The sequence below is a fragment of the Liolophura sinensis genome, chromosome 1, assembly GCF_032854445.1.
Source record: "Liolophura sinensis isolate JHLJ2023 chromosome 1, CUHK_Ljap_v2, whole genome shotgun sequence".
Lineage (NCBI taxonomy): Eukaryota > Metazoa > Mollusca > Polyplacophora > Chitonida > Chitonidae > Liolophura > Liolophura sinensis.
In genome coordinates this window covers 35486257-35509468 of record NC_088295.1, presented here as the reverse complement: position 1 = coordinate 35509468, position 23212 = coordinate 35486257, and the positions used below count along the sequence as shown (strand labels likewise).

At 34.5% G+C, this 23212-nt stretch overlaps 1 protein-coding gene across 1 annotated transcript; it reads right to left on the bottom strand.

The window, feature by feature from the left end:
* Positions 1 to 1958: 1958 nt before the first annotated feature.
* Positions 1959 to 23160, bottom strand: LOC135481778 (uncharacterized). The gene is made up of 5 exons (XM_064761482.1): positions 22956 to 23160; positions 19999 to 20382; positions 10851 to 10877; positions 6443 to 6469; positions 1959 to 2053 (listed from the first exon to the last, which is right to left on the bottom strand). The coding sequence occupies exons 1-5, from the start codon at positions 23092 to 23094 to the stop codon at positions 1959 to 1961; spliced, it is 672 nt and encodes a 223-aa protein (XP_064617552.1). The 5' UTR covers positions 23095 to 23160.
* Between the last annotated feature and the right edge of the window lie 52 nt (positions 23161 to 23212).

The following is a 23212-nucleotide window of genomic DNA, read 5'->3' as shown; positions in this document are numbered from 1 at the left end:
TCCAATCATATATAGCAAGGACAAATACTTATATATTTTCAAAACTGTATATTTCCTTGTTTGAATACCTACATACTGACATGCCACAGAAAAATACCAAGAAATCAAAGAGCAAAGTTTATCGTTTAATACCAATACTACCTAATACCTAGTATATTCATTTCAATGGCTACTGACATGACAAGAATAAATACTTAAATAGCTTAACTCAACTTCTATATACCATCATAACAGTTTGAAAATAAAATTACATTACTAAAATGTATTGCAAATTGTGGTTCTCCTATTTAAAATTTAAACCACACAAAACTTATTTGAAGAACTTTTTGTTTCAAGTTCATTTTGTCAATACTTTTAAACCCCAAAATGTTTAAAATTAAGGAAAAGTCTAGTCTATAGCTAAATCCATCAAGTATAAACCTATCTCGCTTCTTTTAACCCAACACCAAAAACCAATTTGACACAAATGTACAATTTTATGGATTGTGTATTCATTGTGTTGTTAGCAAAAGTGATTTATCGGCAATTTTTAATTTTACTCATAAGCTTAAAAAATTTTCTCCTCAAAAACAGCAAAAGCTTTCAATACAAAATTTCACTTGCTGATTCCACGCTTATCATCCTACTCTGCTGGTAAAATGACTTTCGGTTTGGTATGCAAACTAGGCCAACAAACCAATGCTTTTAACAAAACACACAGGCTGGTGCTCCCCTACATCAGGATTACAAATCTACCAGAATTGTTTTTGTACATGTACTTTGTATTATTTTCATGTTATAATCCACCAAAAAAGCAACAAAAATTTGACAACCCAACCTTACCTTTGAAATAAAATGGGAGCTTCCTGCTAGACTGTATGTAGTTTTTCTAGCTACAGGACATGTATTCTAAATTTGTCTGCTGCCAGGGGAAGTAAATTAAAGAAACACTCTCGTGATCAAAGCCATAATCTCTTCATACATGCAATGTAGCACTGTTAGCAGAGGACAATCTTTAATTTCTATTCACTGGTCTTCACAGAAGCTGTAACTGACAGTCACCTGCGGTTCAAATCCAGTTAATTCTTGCCCATATTTTTACTTTGTTCTTTTTCATTCTCACAAAACTAACAGATATTTCACTACCAGTCCTAGCAGTCTGTGATTCAAGTCCAGTCCATTCCTCATCATTCTTCCTTTTTATGTTTTTCTTGCATACAATATTTAGCAATTTGAGGTTCAAATCCAGCTCACTTTGGAAATATTTTTATCCACAACTGTTAATTTTCAGAATGCTGACAGAACATGTTGGGGGAAATGAAGCATAAAAGAATCAGTTCAATATATTCAAAACTGTTGAAATGTACCGATTACCAAATTTGTCACCTAACCAAAATTTCCGGAGTTTAAATATTTTACATATGCTACCAGACAAAGTTTGATATTCTCATGACGACTCTGGTCTTTTCTATTCTTTTCTGCGATGGATTGTTTTGACGCAGGTTGCAAATAAAGTTGGTAAAAGCGCTAAATCCCCACATTTGGAGGCCACATGACAGAAAACCATTACACATGTAAAGCTGAAAATGGCAAAGGGCTATGTATGTACTGCATGTGTGCTGAAAATTGTTGACCTGTGTGAATAAATGCAGAACTTGCAGTGCTGGAAAAATTATCCAAACGACAATTTACTTTATTTGGCACATTACATGTAGATCCACATGCCATATAATGCATTTATCACGTTCTCATGTCTAGGATGAATGTATGAATATTGTAAGCATGCTACCCGATAAACATGTAGTTTGCAACAATTTGCTCACATATATCTTCTTTCCTCTTTGATAACTTTCTGTTTTGAATGTACATTTTAAGAGTCCCCCACTCAAACCTGCTGAATTAATACCATCTTTGTTCCACATTTTTTTCTCAATTATCATGAGCTTTATATACATCTGGCTACCAGAAGTGGTAAAAGACTAGTGACAGCAACCATGGCAACAGCTCCAATTTATCATTATTTCGTAACACAAGGCAATGGGATTACCTGGACTTTCACTAGTCCCTCCATTACCTGAAAAAGAAAAAGTGAAAGCCTTAGACTTTTGTGATCATGAAACAGCTTCTGATGACCATATATATGATAACACTAAAATATCAAGATTAATGCCGAAAGTTGCACCGTAATTTACAATAAAATAAATCAACTCATATCATTCCAATTTCCAATCACATATAGCAAGGACAAATGCTTATATATTTTCAAAACTGTATATTTCCTTGTTTGAATACCTACATACTGACATGCCACAGAAAAAATACCAAGAAATCAAAGAGCAAAGTTTATCGTTTAATACCAATACTACCTAATACCTAGTATATTCATTTCAATGGCTACTGACATGACAAGAATAAATACTTAAATAGCTTAACTCAACTTCTATATACCATCATAACAGTTTGAAAATAAAATTACATTACTAAAATGTATTGCAAATTGTGGTTCTCCTATTTAAAATTTAAACCACACAAAACTTATTTGAAGAACTTTTTGTTTCAAGTTCATTTTGTCAATACTTTTAAACCCCAAAATGTTTAAAATTAAGGAAAAGTCTAGTCTATAGCTAAATCCATCAAGTATAAACCTATCTCGCTTCTTTTAACCCAACACCAAAAACCAATTTGACACAAATGTACAATTTTATGGATTGTGTATTCATTGTGTTGTTAGCAAAAGTGATTTATCGGCAATTTTTAATTTTACTCATAAGCTTAAAAAATTTTCTCCTCAAAAACAGCAAAAGCTTTCAATACAAAATTTCACTTGCTGATTCCACGCTTATCATCCTACTCTGCTGGTAAAAAGACTTTCGGTTTGGTATGCAAACTAGGTCAACAAACCAATGCTTTTAACAAAACACACAGGCTGGTGCTCCCCTACATCAGGATTACAAATCTACCAGAATTGTTTTTGTACATGTACTTTGTATTATTTTCATGTTATAATCCACCAAAAAAGCAACAAAAATTTGACAACCCAACCTTACCTTTGAAATAGAATGGGAGCTTCCTGCTAGACTGTATGTAGTTTTTCTAGCTACAGGACATGTACTCTAAATTTGTCTGCTGCCAGGGGAAGTAAATTAAAGAAACACTCTCGTGATCAAAGCCATAATCTCTTCATACATGCAATCTAGCACTGTTAGCAGAGGACAATCTTTAATTTCTATTCACTGGTCTTCACAGAAGTTGTAACTGACAGTCACCTGCGGTTCAAATCCAGTTAATTCTTGCCCATATTTTTACTTTGTTCTTTTTCATTCTCACAAAACTAACAGATATTTCACTACCAGTCCTAGCAGTCTGTGATTCAAGTCCAGTCCATTCCTCATCATTCTTCCTTTTTATGTTTTTCTTGCATACAATATTTAGCAATTTGAGGTTCAAATCCAGCTCACTTTGGAAATATTTTTATCCACAACTGTTAATTTTCAGAATGCTGACAGAACATGTTGGGGGAAATGAAGCATAAAAGAATCAGTTACATATATTCAAAACTGTTGAAATGTACCGATTACCAAATTTGTCACCTAACCAAAATTTCTTGAGTTTAAATATTTTACATATGCTACCAGACAAAGTTTGATATTCTCATGACGACTCTGGTCTTTTCTATTCTTTTCTGCGATGGATTGTTTTGACGCAGGTTGCAAATAAAGTTGGTAAAAGCGCTAAATCCCCACATTTGGAGGCCACATGACAGAAAACCATTACACATGTAAAGCTGAAAATGGCAAAGGGCTATGTATGTACTGCATGTGTGCTGAAAATTGTTGACCTGTGTGTATAAATGCAGAACTTGCAGTGCTGGAAAAATTATCCAAACGACAATTTACTTTATTTGGCACATTACATGTAGATCCACATGCCATATAATGCATTTATCATGTTCTCATGTCTAGGATGAATGTATGAATATTGTAAGCATGCTACCCGATAAACATGTAGTTTGCAACAATTTGCTCACATATATCTTCTTTCCTCTTTGATAACTTTCTGTTTTGAATGTACATTTTAAGAGTCTCCCACTCAAACCTGCTGAATTAATACCATCTTTGTTCCACATTTTTTTCTCAATTATAAGAGCTTTATATACATCTGGCTACCAGAAGTGGTAAAAGACTAGTGACAGCAACCATGGCAACAGCTCCAATTTATCATTATTTCATAACACAAGGCAATGGGATTACCTGGACTTTCACTAGTCCCTCCATTTTTTCCATCACCTGAAAAAGAAAAAGTGAAAGCCTTAGACTTTTGTGATCATGAAACAGCTTCTGATGACCATATATATGATAACACTAAAATATCAAGATTAATGCCCAAAGTTGCACCGTAATTTACAATAAAATAAATCAACTCATATCATTCCAATTTCCAATCACATATAGCAAGGACAAATACTTATATATTTTCAGAATTGTATATTTCCTTGTTTGAATACCTACATACTGACATGCCACAGAAAAAATACCAAGAAATCAAAGAGCAAAGTTTATCGTTTAATACCAATACTACCTAATACCTAGTATATTCATTTCAATGGCTACTGACATGACAAGAATAAATACTTAAATAGCTTAACTCAACTTCTATATACCATCATAACAGTTTGAAAATAAAATTACACTACTAAAATGTATTGCAAATTGTGGTTCTCCTATTTAAAATTTAAACCACACAAAACTCAATTGAAGAACTTTTTGTTTCAAGTTCATTTTGTCAATACTTTTAAACCCCAAAATGTTTAAAATTAAGGAAAAGTCTAGTCTATAGCTAAATCCATCAAGTATAAACCTATCTCGCTTCTTTTAACCCAACACCAAAAACCAATTTGACACAAATGTACAATTTTATGGATTGTGTATTCATTGTGTTGTTAGCAAAAGTGATTTATCGGCAATTTTTAATTTTACTCATAAGCTTAAAAAATTTTCTCCTCAAAAACAGCAAAAGCTTTCAATACAAAATTTCACTTGCTGATTCCACGCTTATCATCCTACTCTGCTGGTAAAAAGACTTTCGGTTTGGTATGCAAACTAGGCCAACAAACCAATGCTTTTAACAAAACACACAGGCTGGTGCTCCCCTACATCAGGATTACAAATCTACCAGAATTGTTTTTGTACATGTACTTTGTATTATTTTCATGTTATAATCCACCAAAAAAGCAACAAAAATTTGACAACCCAACCTTACCTTTGAAATAAAATGGGAGCTTCCTGCTAGACTGTATGTAGTTTTTCTAGCTACAGGACATGTATTCTAAATTTGTCTGCTGCCAGGGGAAGTAAATTAAAGAAACACTCTCGTGATCAAAGCCATAATCTCTTCATACATGCAATCTAGCACTGTTAGCAGAGGACAATCTTTAATTTCTATTCACTGGTCTTCACAGAAGCTGTAACTGACAGTCACCTGCGGTTCAAATCCAGTTAATTCTTGCCCATATTTTTACTTTGTTCTTTTTCATTCTCACAAAACTAACAGATATTACACTACCAGTCCTAGCAGTCTGTGATTCAAGTCCAGTCTATTCCTCATCATTCTTCCTTTTTATGTTTTTCTTGCATACAATATTTAGCAATTTGAGGTTCAAATCCAGCTCACTTTGGAAATATTTTTATCCACAACTGTTAATTTTCAGAATGCTGACAGAACATGTTGGGGGAAATGAAGCATAAAAGAATCAGTTCAATATATTCAAAACTGTTGAAATGTACCGATTACCAAATTTGTCACCTAACCAAAATTTCCGGAGTTTAAATATTTTACATATGCTACCAGACAAAGTTTGATATTCTCATGACGACTCTGGTCTTTTCTATTCTTTTCTGCGATGGATTGTTTTGACGCAGGTTGCAAATAAAGTTGGTAAAAGCGCTAAATCCCCACATTTGGAGGCCACATGACAGAAAACCATTACACATGTAAAGCTGAAAATGGCAAAGGGCTATGTATGTACTGCATGTGTGCTGAAAATTGTTGACCTGTGTGAATAAATGCAGAACTTGCAGTGCTGGAAAAATTATCCAAACGACAATTTACTTTATTTGGCACATTACATGTAGATCCACATGCCATATAATGCATTTATCATGTTCTCATGTCTAGGATGAATGTATGAATATTGTAAGCATGCTACCCGATAAACATGTAGTTTGCAACAATTTGCTCACATATATCTTCTTTTCTCTTTGATAACTTTCTGTTTTGAATGTACATTTTAAGAGTCTCCCACTCAAACCTGGTGAATTAATACCATCTTTGTTCCACATTTTTTTCTCAATTATCATGAGCTTTATATACATCTGGCTACCAGAAGTGGTAAAAGACTAGTGACAGCAACCATGGCAACAGCTTCAATTTATCATTATTTCATAACACAAGGCAATGGGATTACCTGGACTTTCACTAGTCCCTCCATTACCTGAAAAAGAAAAAGTGAAAGCCTTAGACTTTTGTGATCATGAAACAGCTTCTGATGACCATATATATGATAACACTAAAATATCAAGATTAATGCCCAAAGTTGCACCGTAATTTACAATAAAATAAATCAACTCATATCATTCCAATTTCCAATCACATATAGCAAGGACAAATACTTATATATTTTCAAAACTGTATATTTCCTTGTTTGAATACCTACATACTGACATGCCACAGAAAAAATACCAAGAAATCAAAGAGCAAAGTTTATCGTTTAATACCAATACTACCTAATACCTAGTATATTCATTTCAATGGCTACTGACATGACAAGAATAAATACTTAAATAGCTTAACTCAACTTCTATATACCATCATAACAGTTTGAAAATAAAATTACATTACTAAAATGTATTGCAAATTGTGGTTCTCCTATTTAAAATTTAAACCACACAAAACTTATTTGAAGAACTTTTTGTTTCAAGTTCATTTTGTCAATACTTTTAAACCCCAAAATGTTTAAAATTAAGGAAAAGTCTAGTCTATAGCTAAATCCATCAAGTATAAACCTATCTCGCTTCTTTTAACCCAACACCAAAAACCAATTTGACACAAATGTACAATTTTATGGATTGTGTATTCATTGTGTTGTTAGCAAAAGTGATTTATCGGCAATTTTTAATTTTACTCATAAGCTTAAAAAATTTTCTCCTCAAAAACAGCAAAAGCTTTCAATACAAAATTTCACTTGCTGATTCCACGCTTATCATCCTACTCTGCTGGTAAAATGACTTTCGGTTTGGTATGCAAACTAGGCCAACAAACCAATGCTTTTAACAAAACACACAGGCTGGTGCTCCCCTACATCAGGATTACAAATCTACCAGAATTGTTTTTGTACATGTACTTTGTATTATTTTCATGTTATAATCCACCAAAAAAGCAACAAAAATTTGACAACCCAACCTTACCTTTGAAATAAAATGGGAGCTTCCTGCTAGACTGTATGTAGTTTTTCTAGCTACAGGACATGTATTCTAAATTTGTCTGCTGCCAGGGGAAGTAAATTAAAGAAACACTCTCGTGATCAAAGCCATAATCTCTTCATACATGCAATGTAGCACTGTTAGCAGAGGACAATCTTTAATTTCTATTCACTGGTCTTCACAGAAGCTGTAACTGACAGTCACCTGCGGTTCAAATCCAGTTAATTCTTGCCCATATTTTTACTTTGTTCTTTTTCATTCTCACAAAACTAACAGATATTTCACTACCAGTCCTAGCAGTCTGTGATTCAAGTCCAGTCCATTCCTCATCATTCTTCCTTTTTATGTTTTTCTTGCATACAATATTTAGCAATTTGAGGTTCAAATCCAGCTCACTTTGGAAATATTTTTATCCACAACTGTTAATTTTCAGAACGCTGACAGAACATGTTGGGGGAAATGAAGCATAAAAGAATCAGTTCAATATATTCAAAACTGTTGAAATGTACCGATTACCAAATTTGTCACCTAACCAAAATTTCCGGAGTTTAAATATTTTACATATGCTACCAGACAAAGTTTGATATTCTCATGACGACTCTGGTCTTTTCTATTCTTTTCTGCGATGGATTGTTTTGACGCAGGTTGCAAATAAAGTTGGTAAAAGCGCTAAATCCCCACATTTGGAGGCCACATGACAGAAAACCATTACACATGTAAAGCTGAAAATGGCAAAGGGCTATGTATGTACTGCATGTGTGCTGAAAATTGTTGACCTGTGTGAATAAATGCAGAACTTGCAGTGCTGGAAAAATTATCCAAACGACAATTTACTTTATTTGGCACATTACATGTAGATCCACATGCCATATAATGCATTTATCATGTTCTCATGTCTAGGATGAATGTATGAATATTGTAAGCATGCTACCCGATAAACATGTAGTTTGCAACAATTTGCTCACATATATCTTCTTTCCTCTTTGATAACTTTCTGTTTTGAATGTACATTTTAAGAGTCTCCCACTCAAACCTGGTGAATTAATACCATCTTTGTTCCACATTTTTTTCTCAATTATCATGAGCTTTATATACATCTGGCTACCAGAAGTGGTAAAAGACTAGTGACAGCAACCATGGCAACAGCTTCAATTTATCATTATTTCATAACACAAGGCAATGGGATTACCTGGACTTTCACTAGTCCCTCCATTACCTGAAAAAGAAAAAGTGAAAGCCTTAGACTTTTGTGATCATGAAACAGCTTCTGAAGACCATATATATGATAACACTAAAATATCAAGATTAATGCCCAAAGTTGCACCGTAATTTACAATAAAATAAATCAACTCATATCATTCCAATTTCCAATCACATATAGCAAGGACAAATACTTATATATTTTCAGAATTGTATATTTCCTTGTTTGAATACCTACATACTGACATGCCACAGAAAAAATACCAAGAAATCAAAGAGCAAAGTTTATCGTTTAATACCAATACTACCTAATACCTAGTATATTCATTTCAATGGCTACTGACATGACAAGAATAAATACTTAAATAGCTTAACTCAACTTCTATATACCATCATAACAGTTTGAAAATAAAATTACACTACTAAAATGTATTGCAAATTGTGGTTCTCCTATTTAAAATTTAAACCACACAAAACTCAATTGAAGAACTTTTTGTTTCAAGTTCATTTTGTCAATACTTTTAAACCCCAAAATGTTTAAAATTAAGGAAAAGTCTAGTCTATAGCTAAATCCATCAAGTATAAACCTATCTCGCTTCTTTTAACCCAACACCAAAAACCAATTTGACACAAATGTACAATTTTATGGATTGTGTATTCATTGTGTTGTTAGCAAAAGTGATTTATCGGCAATTTTTAATTTTACTCATAAGCTTAAAAAATTTTCTCCTCAAAAACAGCAAAAGCTTTCAATACAAAATTTCACTTGCTGATTCCACGCTTATCATCCTACTCTGCTGGTAAAAAGACTTTCGGTTTGGTATGCAAACTAGGCCAACAAACCAATGCTTTTAACAAAACACACAGGCTGGTGCTCCCCTACATCAGGATTACAAATCTACCAGAATTGTTTTTGTACATGTACTTTGTATTATTTTCATGTTATAATCCACCAAAAAAGCAACAAAAACTTGACAACCCAACCTTACCTTTGAAATAAAATGGGAGCTTCCTGCTAGACTGTATGTAGTTTTTCTAGCTACAGGACATGTATTCTAAATTTGTCTGCTGCCAGGGGAAGTAAATTAAAGAAACACTCTCGTGATCAAAGCCATAATCTCTTCATACATGCAATCTAGCACTGTTAGCAGAGGACAATCTTTAATTTCTATTCACTGGTCTTCACAGAAGCTGTAACTGACAGTCACCTGCGGTTCAAATCCAGTTAATTCTTGCCCATATTTTTACTTTGTTCTTTTTCATTCTCACAAAACTAACAGATATTACACTACCAGTCCTAGCAGTCTGTGATTCAAGTCCAGTCTATTCCTCATCATTCTTCCTTTTTATGTTTTTCTTGCATACAATATTTAGCAATTTGAGGTTCAAATCCAGCTCACTTTGGAAATATTTTTATCCACAACTGTTAATTTTCAGAATGCTGACAGAACATGTTGGGGGAAATGAAGCATAAAAGAATCAGTTCAATATATTCAAAACTGTTGAAATGTACCGATTACCAAATTTGTCACCTAACCAAAATTTCCGGAGTTTAAATATTTTACATATGCTACCAGACAAAGTTTGATATTCTCATGACGACTCTGGTCTTTTCTATTCTTTTCTGCGATGGATTGTTTTGACGCAGGTTGCAAATAAAGTTGGTAAAAGCGCTAAATCCCCACATTTGGAGGCCACATGACAGAAAACCATTACACATGTAAAGCTGAAAATGGCAAAGGGCTATGTATGTACTGCATGTGTGCTGAAAATTGTTGACCTGTGTGAATAAATGCAGAACTTGCAGTGCTGGAAAAATTATCCAAACGACAATTTACTTTATTTGGCACATTACATGTAGATCCACATGCCATATAATGCATTTATCATGTTCTCATGTCTAGGATGAATGTATGAATATTGTAAGCATGCTACCCGATAAACATGTAGTTTGCAACAATTCGCTCACATATATCTTCTTTTCTCTTTGATAACTTTCTGTTTTGAATGTACATTTTAAGAGTCTCCCACTCAAACCTGGTGAATTAATACCATCTTTGTTCCACATTTTTTTCTCAATTATCATGAGCTTTATATACATCTGGCTACCAGAAGTGGTAAAAGACTAGTGACAGCAACCATGGCAACAGCTTCAATTTATCATTATTTCATAACACAAGGCAATGGGATTACCTGGACTTTCACTAGTCCCTCCATTACCTGAAAAAGAAAAAGTGAAAGCCTTAGACTTTTGTGATCATGAAACAGCTTCTGATGACCATATATATGATAACACTAAAATATCAAGATTAATGCCGAAAGTTGCACCGTAATTTACAATAAAATAAATCAACTCATATCATTCCAATTTCCAATCACATATAGCAAGGACAAATACTTATATATTTTCAGAATTGTATATTTCCTTGTTTGAATACCTACATACTGACATGCCACAGAAAAAATACCAAGAAATCAAAGAGCAAAGTTTATCGTTTAATACCAATACTACCTAATACCTAGTATATTCATTTCAATGGCTACTGACATGACAAGAATAAATACTTAAATAGCTTAACTCAACTTCTATATACCATCATAACAGTTTGAAAATAAAATTACACTACTAAAATGTATTGCAAATTGTGGTTCTCCTATTTAAAATTTAAACCACACAAAACTCAATTGAAGAACTTTTTGTTTCAAGTTCATTTTGTCAATACTTTTAAACCCCAAAATGTTTAAAATTAAGGAAAAGTCTAGTCTATAGCTAAATCCATCAAGTATAAACCTATCTCGCTTCTTTTAACCCAACACCAAAAACCAATTTGACACAAATGTACAATTTTATGGATTGTGTATTCATTGTGTTGTTAGCAAAAGTGATTTATCGGTAATTTTTAATTTTACTCATAAGCTTAAAAAATTTTCTCCTCAAAAACAGCAAAAGCTTTCAATACAAAATTTCACTTGCTGATTCTATGCTTATCATCCTATTCTGCTGGTAAAATAACTTTCACTTTGGTATGCAAACTAGGCCAACAAACCAATGCTTTTAACAAAACACACAGGCTGGTGCTCCCCTACATCAAGATTACAAATCTACCAGAATTGTTTTTGTACATGTACTTTGTATTATTTTCATGTTATAATCCACCAAAAAAGCAACAAAAATTTGACAACCCAACCTTACCTTTGAAATAAAATGGGAGCTTCCTGCTAGACTGTATGTAGTTTTTCTAGCTACAGGACATGTATTCTAAATTTGTCTGCTGCCAGGGGAAGTAAATTAAAGAAACACTCTCGTGATCAAAGCCATAATCTCTTCATACATGCAATCTAGCACTGTTAGCAGAGGACAATCTTCAATTTCTATTCCCTGGTCTTCATAGAAGCTGTAACTGACAGTCACCTGCGGTTCAAATCCAGTTAATTCTTGCCCATATTTTTACTTTGTTCTTTTTCATTCTCACAAAACTAACAGATATTACACTACCAGTCCTAGCAGTCTGTGATTCAAGTCCAGTCTATTCCTCATCATTCTTCCTTTTTATGTTTTTCTTGCATACAATATTTAGCAATTTGAGGTTCAAATCCAGCTCACTTTGGAAATATTTTTATCCACAACTGTTAATTTTCAGAACGCTGACAGAACATGTTGGGGGAAATGAAGCATAAAAGAATCAGTTCAATATATTCAAAACTGTTGAAATGTACCGATTACCAAATTTGTCACCTAACCAAAATTTCCGGAGTTTAAATATTTTACATATGCTACCAGACAAAGTTTGATATTCTCATGACGACTCTGGTCTTTTCTATTCTTTTCTGCGATGGATTGTTTTGACGCAGGTTGCAAATAAAGTTGGTAAAAGCGCTAAATCCCTACATTTGGAGGCCACATGACAGAAAACCATTACACATGTAAAGCTGAAAATGGCAAAGGGCTATGTATGTACTGCATGTGTGCTGAAAATTGTTGACCTGTGTGAATAAATGCAGAACTTGCAGTGCTGGAAAAATTATCCAAACGACAATTTACTTTATTTGGCACATTACATGTAGATCCACATGCCATATAATGCATTTATCATGATCTCATGTCTAGGATGAATGTATGAATATTGTAAGCATGCTACCCGATAAACATGTAGTTTGCAACAATTTGCTCACATATATCTTCTTTCCTCTTTGATAACTTTCTGTTTTGAATGTACATTTTAAGAGTCTCCCACTCAAACCTGGTGAATTAATACCATCTTTGTTCCACATTTTTTTCTCAATTATCATGAGCTTTATATACATCTGGCTACCAGAAGTGGTAAAAGACTAGTGACAGCAACCATGGCAACAGCTTCAATTTATCATTATTTCATAACACAAGGCAATGGGATTACCTGGACTTTCACTAGTCCCTCCATTACCTGAAAAAGAAAAAGTGAAAGCCTTAGACTTTTGTGATCATGAAACAGCTTCTGATGACCATATATATGATAACACTAAAATATCAAGATTAATGCCGAAAGTTGCACCGTAATTTACAATAAAATAAATCAACTCATATCATTCCAATTTCCAATCACATATAGCAAGGACAAATACTTATATATTTTCAGAATTGTATATTTCCTTGTTTGAATACCTACATACTGACATGCCACAGAAAAAATACCAAGAAATCAAAGAGCAAAGTTTATCGTTTAATACCAATACTACCTAATACCTAGTATATTCATTTCAATGGCTACTGACATGACAAGAATAAATACTTAAATAGCTTAACTCAACTTCTATATACCATCATAACAGTTTGAAAATAAAATTACACTACTAAAATGTATTGCAAATTGTGGTTCTCCTATTTAAAATTTAAACCACACAAAACTTATTTGAAGAACTTTTTGTTTCAAGTTCATTTTGTCAATACTTTTAAACCCCAAAATGTTTAAAATTAAGGAAAAGTCTAGTCTATAGCTAAATCCATCAAGTATAAACCTATCTCGCTTCTTTTAACCCAACACCAAAAACCAATTTGACACAAATGTACAATTTTATGGATTGTGTATTCATTGTGTTGTTAGCAAAAGTGATTTATCGGCAATTTTTAATTTTACTCATAAGCTTAAAAAATTTTCTCCTCAAAAACAGCAAAAGCTTTCAATACAAAATTTCACTTGCTGATTCCACGCTTATCATCCTACTCTGCTGGTAAAAAGACTTTCGGTTTGGTATGCAAACTAGGCCAACAAACCAATGCTTTTAACAAAACACACAGGCTGGTGCTCCCCTACATCAGGATTACAAATCTGCCAGAATTGTTTTTGTACATGTACTTTGTATTATTTTCATGTTATAATCCACCAAAAAAGCAACAAAAATTTGACAACCCAACCTTACCTTTGAAATAAAATGGGAGCTTCCTGCTAGACTGTATGTAGTTTTTCTAGCTACAGGACATGTATTCTAAATTTGTCTGCTGCCAGGGGAAGTAAATTAAAGAAACACTCTCGTGATCAAAGCCATAATCTCTTCATACATGCAATCTAGCACTGTTAGCAGAGGACAATCTTCAATTTCTATTCCCTGGTCTTCACAGAAGCTGTAACTGACAGTCACCTGCGGTTCAAATCCAGTTAATTCTTGCCCATATTTTTACTTTGTTCTTTTTCATTCTCACAAAACTAACAGATATTACACTACCAGTCCTAGCAGTCTGTGATTCAAGTCCAGTCTATTCCTCATCATTCTTCCTTTTTATGTTTTTCTTGCATACAATATTTAGCAATTTGAGGTTCAAATCCAGCTCACTTTGGAAATATTTTTATCCACAACTGTTAATTTTCAGAACGCTGACAGAACATGTTGGGGGAAATGAAGCATAAAAGAATCAGTTCAATATATTCAAAACTGTTGAAATGTACCGATTACCAAATTTGTCACCTAACCAAAATTTCCGGAGTTTAAATATTTTACATATGCTACCAGACAAAGTTTGATATTCTCATGACGACTCTGGTCTTTTCTATTCTTTTCTGCGATGGATTGTTTTGACGCAGGTTGCAAATAAAGTTGGTAAAAGCGCTAAATCCCCACATTTGGAGGCCACATGACAGAAAACCATTACACATGTAAAGCTGAAAATGGCAAAGGGCTATGTATGTACTGCATGTGTGCTGAAAATTGTTGACCTGTGTGAATAAATGCAGAACTTGCAGTGCTGGAAAAATTATCCAAACGACAATTTACTTTATTTGGCACATTACATGTAGATCCACATGCCATATAATGCATTTATCATGTTCTCATGTCTAGGATGAATGTATGAATATTGTAAGCATGCTACCCGATAAACATGTAGTTTGCAACAATTCGCTCACATATATCTTCTTTTCTCTTTGATAACTTTCTGTTTTGAATGTACATTTTAAGAGTCTCCCACTCAAACCTGGTGAATTAATACCATCTTTGTTCCACATTTTTTTCTCAATTATCATGAGCTTTATATACATCTGGCTACCAGAAGTGGTAAAAGACTAGTGACAGCAACCATGGCAACAGCTTCAATTTATCATTATTTCATAACACAAGGCAATGGGATTACCTGGACTTTCACTAGTCCCTCCATTACCTGAAAAAGAAAAAGTGAAAGCCTTAGACTTTTGTGATCATGAAACAGCTTCTGATGACCATATATATGATAACACTAAAATATCAAGATTAATGCCCAAAGTTGCACCGTAATTTACAATAAAATAAATCAACTCATATCATTCCAATTTCCAATCACATATAGCAAGGACAAATACTTATATATTTTCAGAATTGTATATTTCCTTGTTTGAATACCTACATACTGACATGCCACAGAAAAAATACCAAGAAATCAAATAGCAAAGTTTATCGTTTAATACCAATACTACCTAATACCTAGTATATTCATTTCAATGGCTACTGACATGACAAGAATAAATACTTAAATAGCTTAACTCAACTTCTATATACCATCATAACAGTTTGAAAATAAAATTACACTACTAAAATGTATTGCAAATTGTGGTTCTCCTATTTAAAATTTAAACCACACAAAACTCAATTGAAGAACTTTTTGTTTCAAGTTCATTTTGTCAATACTTTTAAACCCCAAAATGTTTAAAATTAAGGAAAAGTCTAGTCTATAGCTAAATCCATCAAGTATAAACCTATCTCGCTTCTTTTAACCCAACACCAAAAACCAATTTGACACAAATGTACAATTTTATGGATTGTGTATTCATTGTGTTGTTAGCAAAAGTGATTTATCGGTAATTTTTAATTTTACTCATAAGCTTAAAAAATTTTCTCCTCAAAAACAGCAAAAGCTTTCAATACAAAATTTCACTTGCTGATTCTATGCTTATCATCCTATTCTGCTGGTAAAATAACTTTCACTTTGGTATGCAAACTAGGCCAACAAACCAATGCTTTTAACAAAACACACAGGCTGGTGCTCCCCTACATCAAGATTACAAATCTACCAGAATTGTTTTTGTACATGTACTTTGTATTATTTTCATGTTATAATCCACCAAAAAAGCAACAAAAATTTGACAACCCAACCTTACCTTTGAAATAAAATGGGAGCTTCCTGCTAGACTGTATGTAGTTTTTCTAGCTACAGGACATGTATTCTAAATTTGTCTGCTGCCAGGGGAAGTAAATTAAAGAAACACTCTCGTGATCAAAGCCATAATCTCTTCATACATGCAATCTAGCACTGTTAGCAGAGGACAATCTTCAATTTCTATTCCCTGGTCTTCACAGAAGCTGTAACTGACAGTCACCTGCGGTTCAAATCCAGTTAATTCTTGCCCATATTTTTACTTTGTTCTTTTTCATTCTCACAAAACTAACAGATATTACACTACCAGTCCTAGCAGTCTGTGATTCAAGTCCAGTCTATTCCTCATCATTCTTCCTTTTTATGTTTTTCTTGCATACAATATTTAGCAATTTGAGGTTCAAATCCAGCTCACTTTGGAAATATTTTTATCCACAACTGTTAATTTTCAGAACGCTGACAGAACATGTTGGGGGAAATGAAGCATAAAAGAATCAGTTCAATATATTCAAAACTGTTGAAATGTACCGATTACCAAATTTGTCACCTAACCAAAATTTCCGGAGTTTAAATATTTTACATATGCTACCAGACAAAGTTTGATATTCTCATGACGACTCTGGTCTTTTCTATTCTTTTCTGCGATGGATTGTTTAGACGCAGGTTGCAAATAAAGTTGGTAAAAGCGCTAAATCCCCACATTTGGAGGCCACATGACAGAAAACCATTACACATGTAAAGCTGAAAATGGCAAAGGGCTATGTATGTACTGCATGTGTGCTGAAAATTGTTGACCTGTGTGAATAAATGCAGAACTTGCAGTGCTGGAAAAATTATCCAAACGACAATTTACTTTATTTGGCACATTACATGTAGATCCACATGCCATATAATGCATTTATCATGATCTCATGTCTAGGATGAATGTATGAATATTGTAAGCATGCTACCCGATAAACATGTAGTTTGCAACAATTTGCTCACATATATCTTCTTTCCTCTTTGATAACTTTCTGTTTTGAATGTACATTTTAAGAGTCTCCCACTCAAACCTGGTGAATTAATACCATCTTTGTTCCACATTTTTTTCTCAATTATCATGAGCTTTATATACATCTGGCTACCAGAAGTGGTAAAAGACTAGTGACAGCAACCATGGCAACAGCTTCAATTTATCATTATTTCATAACACAAGGCAATGGGATTACCTGGACTTTCACTAGTCCCTCCATTACCTGAAAAAGAAAAAGTGAAAGCCTTAGACTTTTGTGATCATGAAACAGCTTCTGATGACCATATATATGATAACACTAAAATATCAAATTTTTAATTTTACTCATAAGCTTAAAAAATTTTCTCCTCAAAAACAGCAAAAGCTTTCAATACAAAATTTCACTTGCTGATTCCACGCTTATCATCATACTCTGCTGGTAAAAAGACTTTCGGTTTGGTATGCAAACTAGGCCAACAAACCAATGCTTTTAACAAAACACACAGGCTGGTGCTCCCCTACATCAGGATTACAAATCTACCAGAATTGTTTTTGTACATGTACTTTGTATTATTTTCATGTTATAATCCACCAAAAAAGCAACAAAAATTTGACAACCCAACCTTACCTTTGAAATAAAATGGGAGCTTCCTGCTAGACTGTATGTAGTTTTTCTAGCTACAGGACATGTATTCTAAATTTGTCTGCTGCCAGGGGAAGTAAATTAAAGAAACACTCTCGTGATCAAAGCCATAATCTCTTCATACATGCAATCTAGCACTGTTAGCAGAGGACAATCTTTAATTTCTATTCACTGGTCTTCACAGAAGCTGTAACTGACAGTCACCTGCGGTTCAAATCCAGTTAATTCTTGCCCATATTTTTACTTTGTTCTTTTTCATTCTCACAAAACTAACAGATATTACACTACCAGTCCTAGCAGTCTGTGATTCAAGTCCAGTCTATTCCTCATCATTCTTCCTTTTTATGTTTTTCTTGCATACAATATTTAGCAATTTGAGGTTCAAATCCAGCTCACTTTGGAAATATTTTTATCCACAACTGTTAATTTTCAGAATGCTGACAGAACATGTTGGGGGAAATGAAGCATAAAAGAATCAGTTCAATATATTCAAAACTGTTGAAATGTACCGATTACCAAATTTGTCACCTAACCAAAATTTCCGGAGTTTAAATATTTTACATATGCTACCAGACAAAGTTTGATATTCTCATGACGACTCTGGTCTTTTCTATTCTTTTCTGCGATGGATTGTTTTGACGCAGGTTGCAAATAAAGTTGGTAAAAGCGCTAAATCCCCACATTTGGAGGCCACATGACAGAAAACCATTACACATGTAAAGCTGAAAATGGCAAAGGGCTATGTATGTACTGCATGTGTGCTGAAAATTGTTGACCTGTGTGAATAAATGCAGAACTTGCAGTGCTGGAAAAATTATCCAAACGACAATTTACTTTATTTGGCACATTACATGTAGATCCACATGCCATATAATGCATTTATCATGTTCTCATGTCTAGGATGAATGTATGAATATTGTAAGCATGCTACCCGATAAACATGCAGTTTGCAACAATTTTTAGTACATCGCATCTAGTAATAGGACATGTGTATCAGCACAATGTTGGATAGAATGAACGCTTCAAATGAGCTGCCCATAAGAATCCAAGTCCCTATAGTGTTTATTTTACTGCAACCGCTAACCACCTGAATTCTTGGAAGGAACAGTTGTGTTTTGGGTAATAACAGTTGGAGTAGTTATTTTCTTGAGTACAGTGTAAAACACCAATCAAATAAAAAAATAAATCTACTGGTATGTGAAAACACTTGGAGTAGTAGCTCCGACACGAAATTGTATCTATCTACATAGCATACAAATGGAAAATGGTTGAAATTTTGGAAGGAACAGTTGCGTTTTGGGTAGTAAGTGTTGGAGTAGTCATTTTCTTGTCAGGAGTAGGTGTTTCCTAGGTATGTTTAGTTGTGGATAGTGACTGAAGGGATCAAACTGCAAAGCAGAATGTGAAAATCAGCTACAATATACAGCTGCCAAGAAAAGCGATGCAATGGTTAAAACAGGTTGTAAATTGTGTCAGTTCCTACAGATTGTTTCGGTCTAAACTATAGCTACAATAGTGACAAAAAACTATTGGTACACCTGGGAAGGTCTTCAAGCAACCTGCGGATGGTTGTGGGTTTCTCCTGGGCTCTGCCCAGTTTCTTATGCTGGCTGCCATCATATACATCATTGGCGTAAAACACCAATCAAACAAATAAATAAATCTACGTACGTGAAAACACTAGGTGTAGTACATGTAGCTCGGACACAAAATCGTATCTATTTACATAGTATACATATGGAAAATGGCGATCCGGTTACCATGACAATCGCGGAAATAGATGAATGTGAGTTGTGAAACATCGTCATCTGTGTATCTATGTATCCTCAAAACTCAAAATTCAACGTGGAAAACAGATTGGAGTCGTACACATCATTACCTCAGTATCAAGGTAGCAACCAAAAATTAAACCTGCACACGGAAAATAATCTGAGATATAGCCAGACATGACAATAGACAGACAGACAGACAAAATCGCTGTAGCATAATGCCACCTAATGGCAGGTGCATAAAAACAAAATGAATCACAGCAAAAACAATAAATTACTAAATAAAACAGCATGTAAATGTCTATAAAGTATTTTTGCAAAGCAAGAAAATGTATAACTACCTGTAACAGAATGTTGCAACAGTAACAAAGATCCACGAAATAACTGACAGAATGCGTCTTGACCTGCACAGATGAACTGACAATATCTATAATCTGAATCTGTGATATTTGTTTCTGAGGGATGAATTTGTTCAATCTCTGCAGCAAGCTTTCTCAGGTCCTCACATCTAGATTCAGGCCAGGGTTCATCAGAAGGTACAGTTATTTTCAGCTGTGGATTATGATCCGTACAAACTTTTTGCAGAATCTTCACAATATACCCACAGAAATATTGCAATAAGGGTGGTAGTGGTCTCGAAGATCCACATCTCTCGTTATAAACTGCAGAATAATCAGAAGTATTCAGAGAACAGTTTCCATTTGGGTCCACAACCTGCTGTAAACCTGCAATCAGAAATTTGGAGACACATGTTCTTAATTTCATTTCATATGCACATTCAGCAACAAACTGAATACATACTATCACAATAGCTGGTTTAAAGGTGTTCAAAATATGAAAGTCTTGAGTACAGCGTAAAACACCAATTATATAAATCAAATCAAAATATAAAAACATGTACACCATCACATGTACACTGTAAATTTCCTGAACTTGTTATTTCAAAAACACAATAAGGACCATTAAACACTGTCCAGGAAAATAGTTTCATTTATTTCTTTTAATTTTTTTCTAACCGAGTTAAATGCATTTAAAACATAGGAGGGTATCAGTGACATCACAGCAATATTTTTGGCTTTTTATTACAGACCAAACTGTGTATGCTTTCCTATGTCCTGACAAAACCATACTACGGTACAAATAAAAGTGAACAAGAGGACCTGAAAAATACGGAGGGAGACCATATTGGTTCAAAAACTGCACAAACAGCCAAACTAGTATTGTGGAAAGCTGGAAGTGCACATTACGAACTATGCTGACAGTGTACATCACTCCCTATTCTGGAAGTCAACATTACTCACTGTGCTGACAGTGTACATCACTCCCTATTCTGGAAGTGCACATTACCAACTATGCTGACAGTGTACATCACTCCCTATTCTGGAAGTCAACATTACTCAATGTGCTGACAGTGTACATCACTCCCTATTCTGACAATCCACATGACTCACAATACTGACAGTGTACATTACTCCCTATCCTTCATGGAAGTGCACATTACTCACTGTGCTGACAGTGTACATCACTCCCTATTCTGGAAGTCCACATTAATCACTGTGCTGACAGTGTACATCACTTCCTATTCTGAGAGTCCACATTACTCACTATGCTGACAATGTACCTCACTCCCTATTCTGGAAGTCCACATTACTTTCTATGCTGACAATGTACATCACTCCCTATGCTGGAAGTCAACATTACTCACGGTGCAGAATTCCCCAATCTACCTGGTGACCTTGGTGACACTAAGTGGTCAAAGATGCTCATGTAGATGTTGCACAATCTAACATTCATTAAAGACCACTTAATCTATCTTTCACCAATATACAAGTGTGAACATGTGTACATTTCATGTGGAAAGTTTTGTCAATAACTTGCCTAACTGAAAGGTCAACCATATTACTACAGCTATATTGGCCGCTGGCATTAAAAATCCCACAGTTATGAGCATATTTTAAATGTCACAAGATAAACTCTGCTAAATTTTAAAAACACCAAGTACATCATACTAGTTTAGGTATCAGGTCATTTTGTAAGACACATACAGTCAAAGTTCAAAAGTGGCCTGAAACAGGGAATTTCTCACATTTAGTAGGGCCTTGGTGACAAAAAACATTCAATGATGCTCATGTGGCTGTTGCACAATATAACGTTATTAAAGACCACTCATGTATAACTTCCACAAATAATCGAGTGCACACATCTCCATACTTTTTGTGGAAAGTCAATATTCATTTATTTATTTATTTGATTGGTGTTTTACACCGTACTCAAGAATATTCCACTTATACGATGGTGACCAGAATTATGGTGGGAGGAAACCAGGCAGAGCCCGGAGGAAACCCATGACCATCTGCAGGTTGCTGCCAGACTTGAGGAAGCCTGCATGAGGTGGACCTGAATTCACAGCGACCAGATCAGTCAGAGGCTCCAGGGTCATTACGCTGCGCTAGCACGCTAACCAACTAAGCCACGGAAGCCGGGGAAGGTCAGTAACTTGCCACTGATGATTCAGTTTGCTCCACTCATAAAAATAGCCATCATCACATTAGTGAAAATATTTTGTTTATTTATTTATTTATTTGATTGGTGTTTTACACCGTACTCAAGAATATTTCACTTATACGACGGCGGCCAGCATTATCGTGGGTGGAAACCGGGCAGAGCCCGAGGAAAACCCAAGACCGAAAATATTTTGAGTACACCTTTCCCACTCGTCACCGAGACATGTGCGTCATATTTCGCTCAAAGTCTGCAGTATTTTCACCCGCCTCAAATCAAAACAAATCCCACGCACAAATCTTAACACATATCTCGTTTCAAAATTTGGTCATGTCAGCCTCGGTACAGAGCATCAATCTAAAACATTAATGTCTAAATAAAATGTTTTCGCTCCGTCTGCCATCCTCTAGAAGCGATATCACTTGAATCTCCCTTCACTCAGAAGCAAGATCTGATATGTACATGTACCTTCGTGTAAGGGATTTAATATTATTCGAGGCGGTTCAAAAATATTAGAACTTTGAGAGAACAAGTATGGTTTATCAGAAGTATACACAAGAGTAAATGCACAGAGTAGAGTAAATGTACAGAGTCGAGCCAATCAGACGAGCATACAATGTCTAAAAGTAAAATGGTGGTACAGTGTCATTAAAAAAAGAATCAGAAAAATAAAATAAAGAATATTAGTCCAATGCCATGTAGTTTAGTTGATCAAATTGAATATGTCTACTACTGCCACACTGGATCATTTCTTACTCCTACACGTGACATAAGTAACATTCGTATATTGTCATACCTGAAGGCTTGGGCCCTGTGACATTGTATTTCCCGGGAGGTGTTGTGCTGCTAGTTTGCGAATTTGTCGATACTGAAAGTAATGACAGTTGTATCAAACAAAGAGCACAAAACACAAACTCAATTTCTCTGTAAAACATTGCAGCGTATTTAGGAAATACCAAGGGTTTGCTGGTCGAGCTGAGCTTAACTGTCCCTCTGTGATGTCGTAGTTGTCACGCTGTCCACAGAACCCACTTGAACGCCCTCTGGTGGGTT

Coding starts and splice junctions, on each gene's coding strand:
- LOC135481778 (XM_064761482.1), bottom strand. CDS start 23,094: ATGTTTTACAGAGAAATTGAGTTTGTGTTTTGTGCTCTTTGTTTGATA. Junction 10,878..19,998: donor GTTGCAACATTCTGTTACAG/GTAGTTATACAT, acceptor TTTCTTTTTCAG/GTAATGGAGGGACTAGTGAA. Junction 6,470..10,850: donor AGGGACTAGTGAAAGTCCAG/GTAATCCCATTG, acceptor TTTCTTTTTCAG/GTAATGGAGGGACTAGTGAA.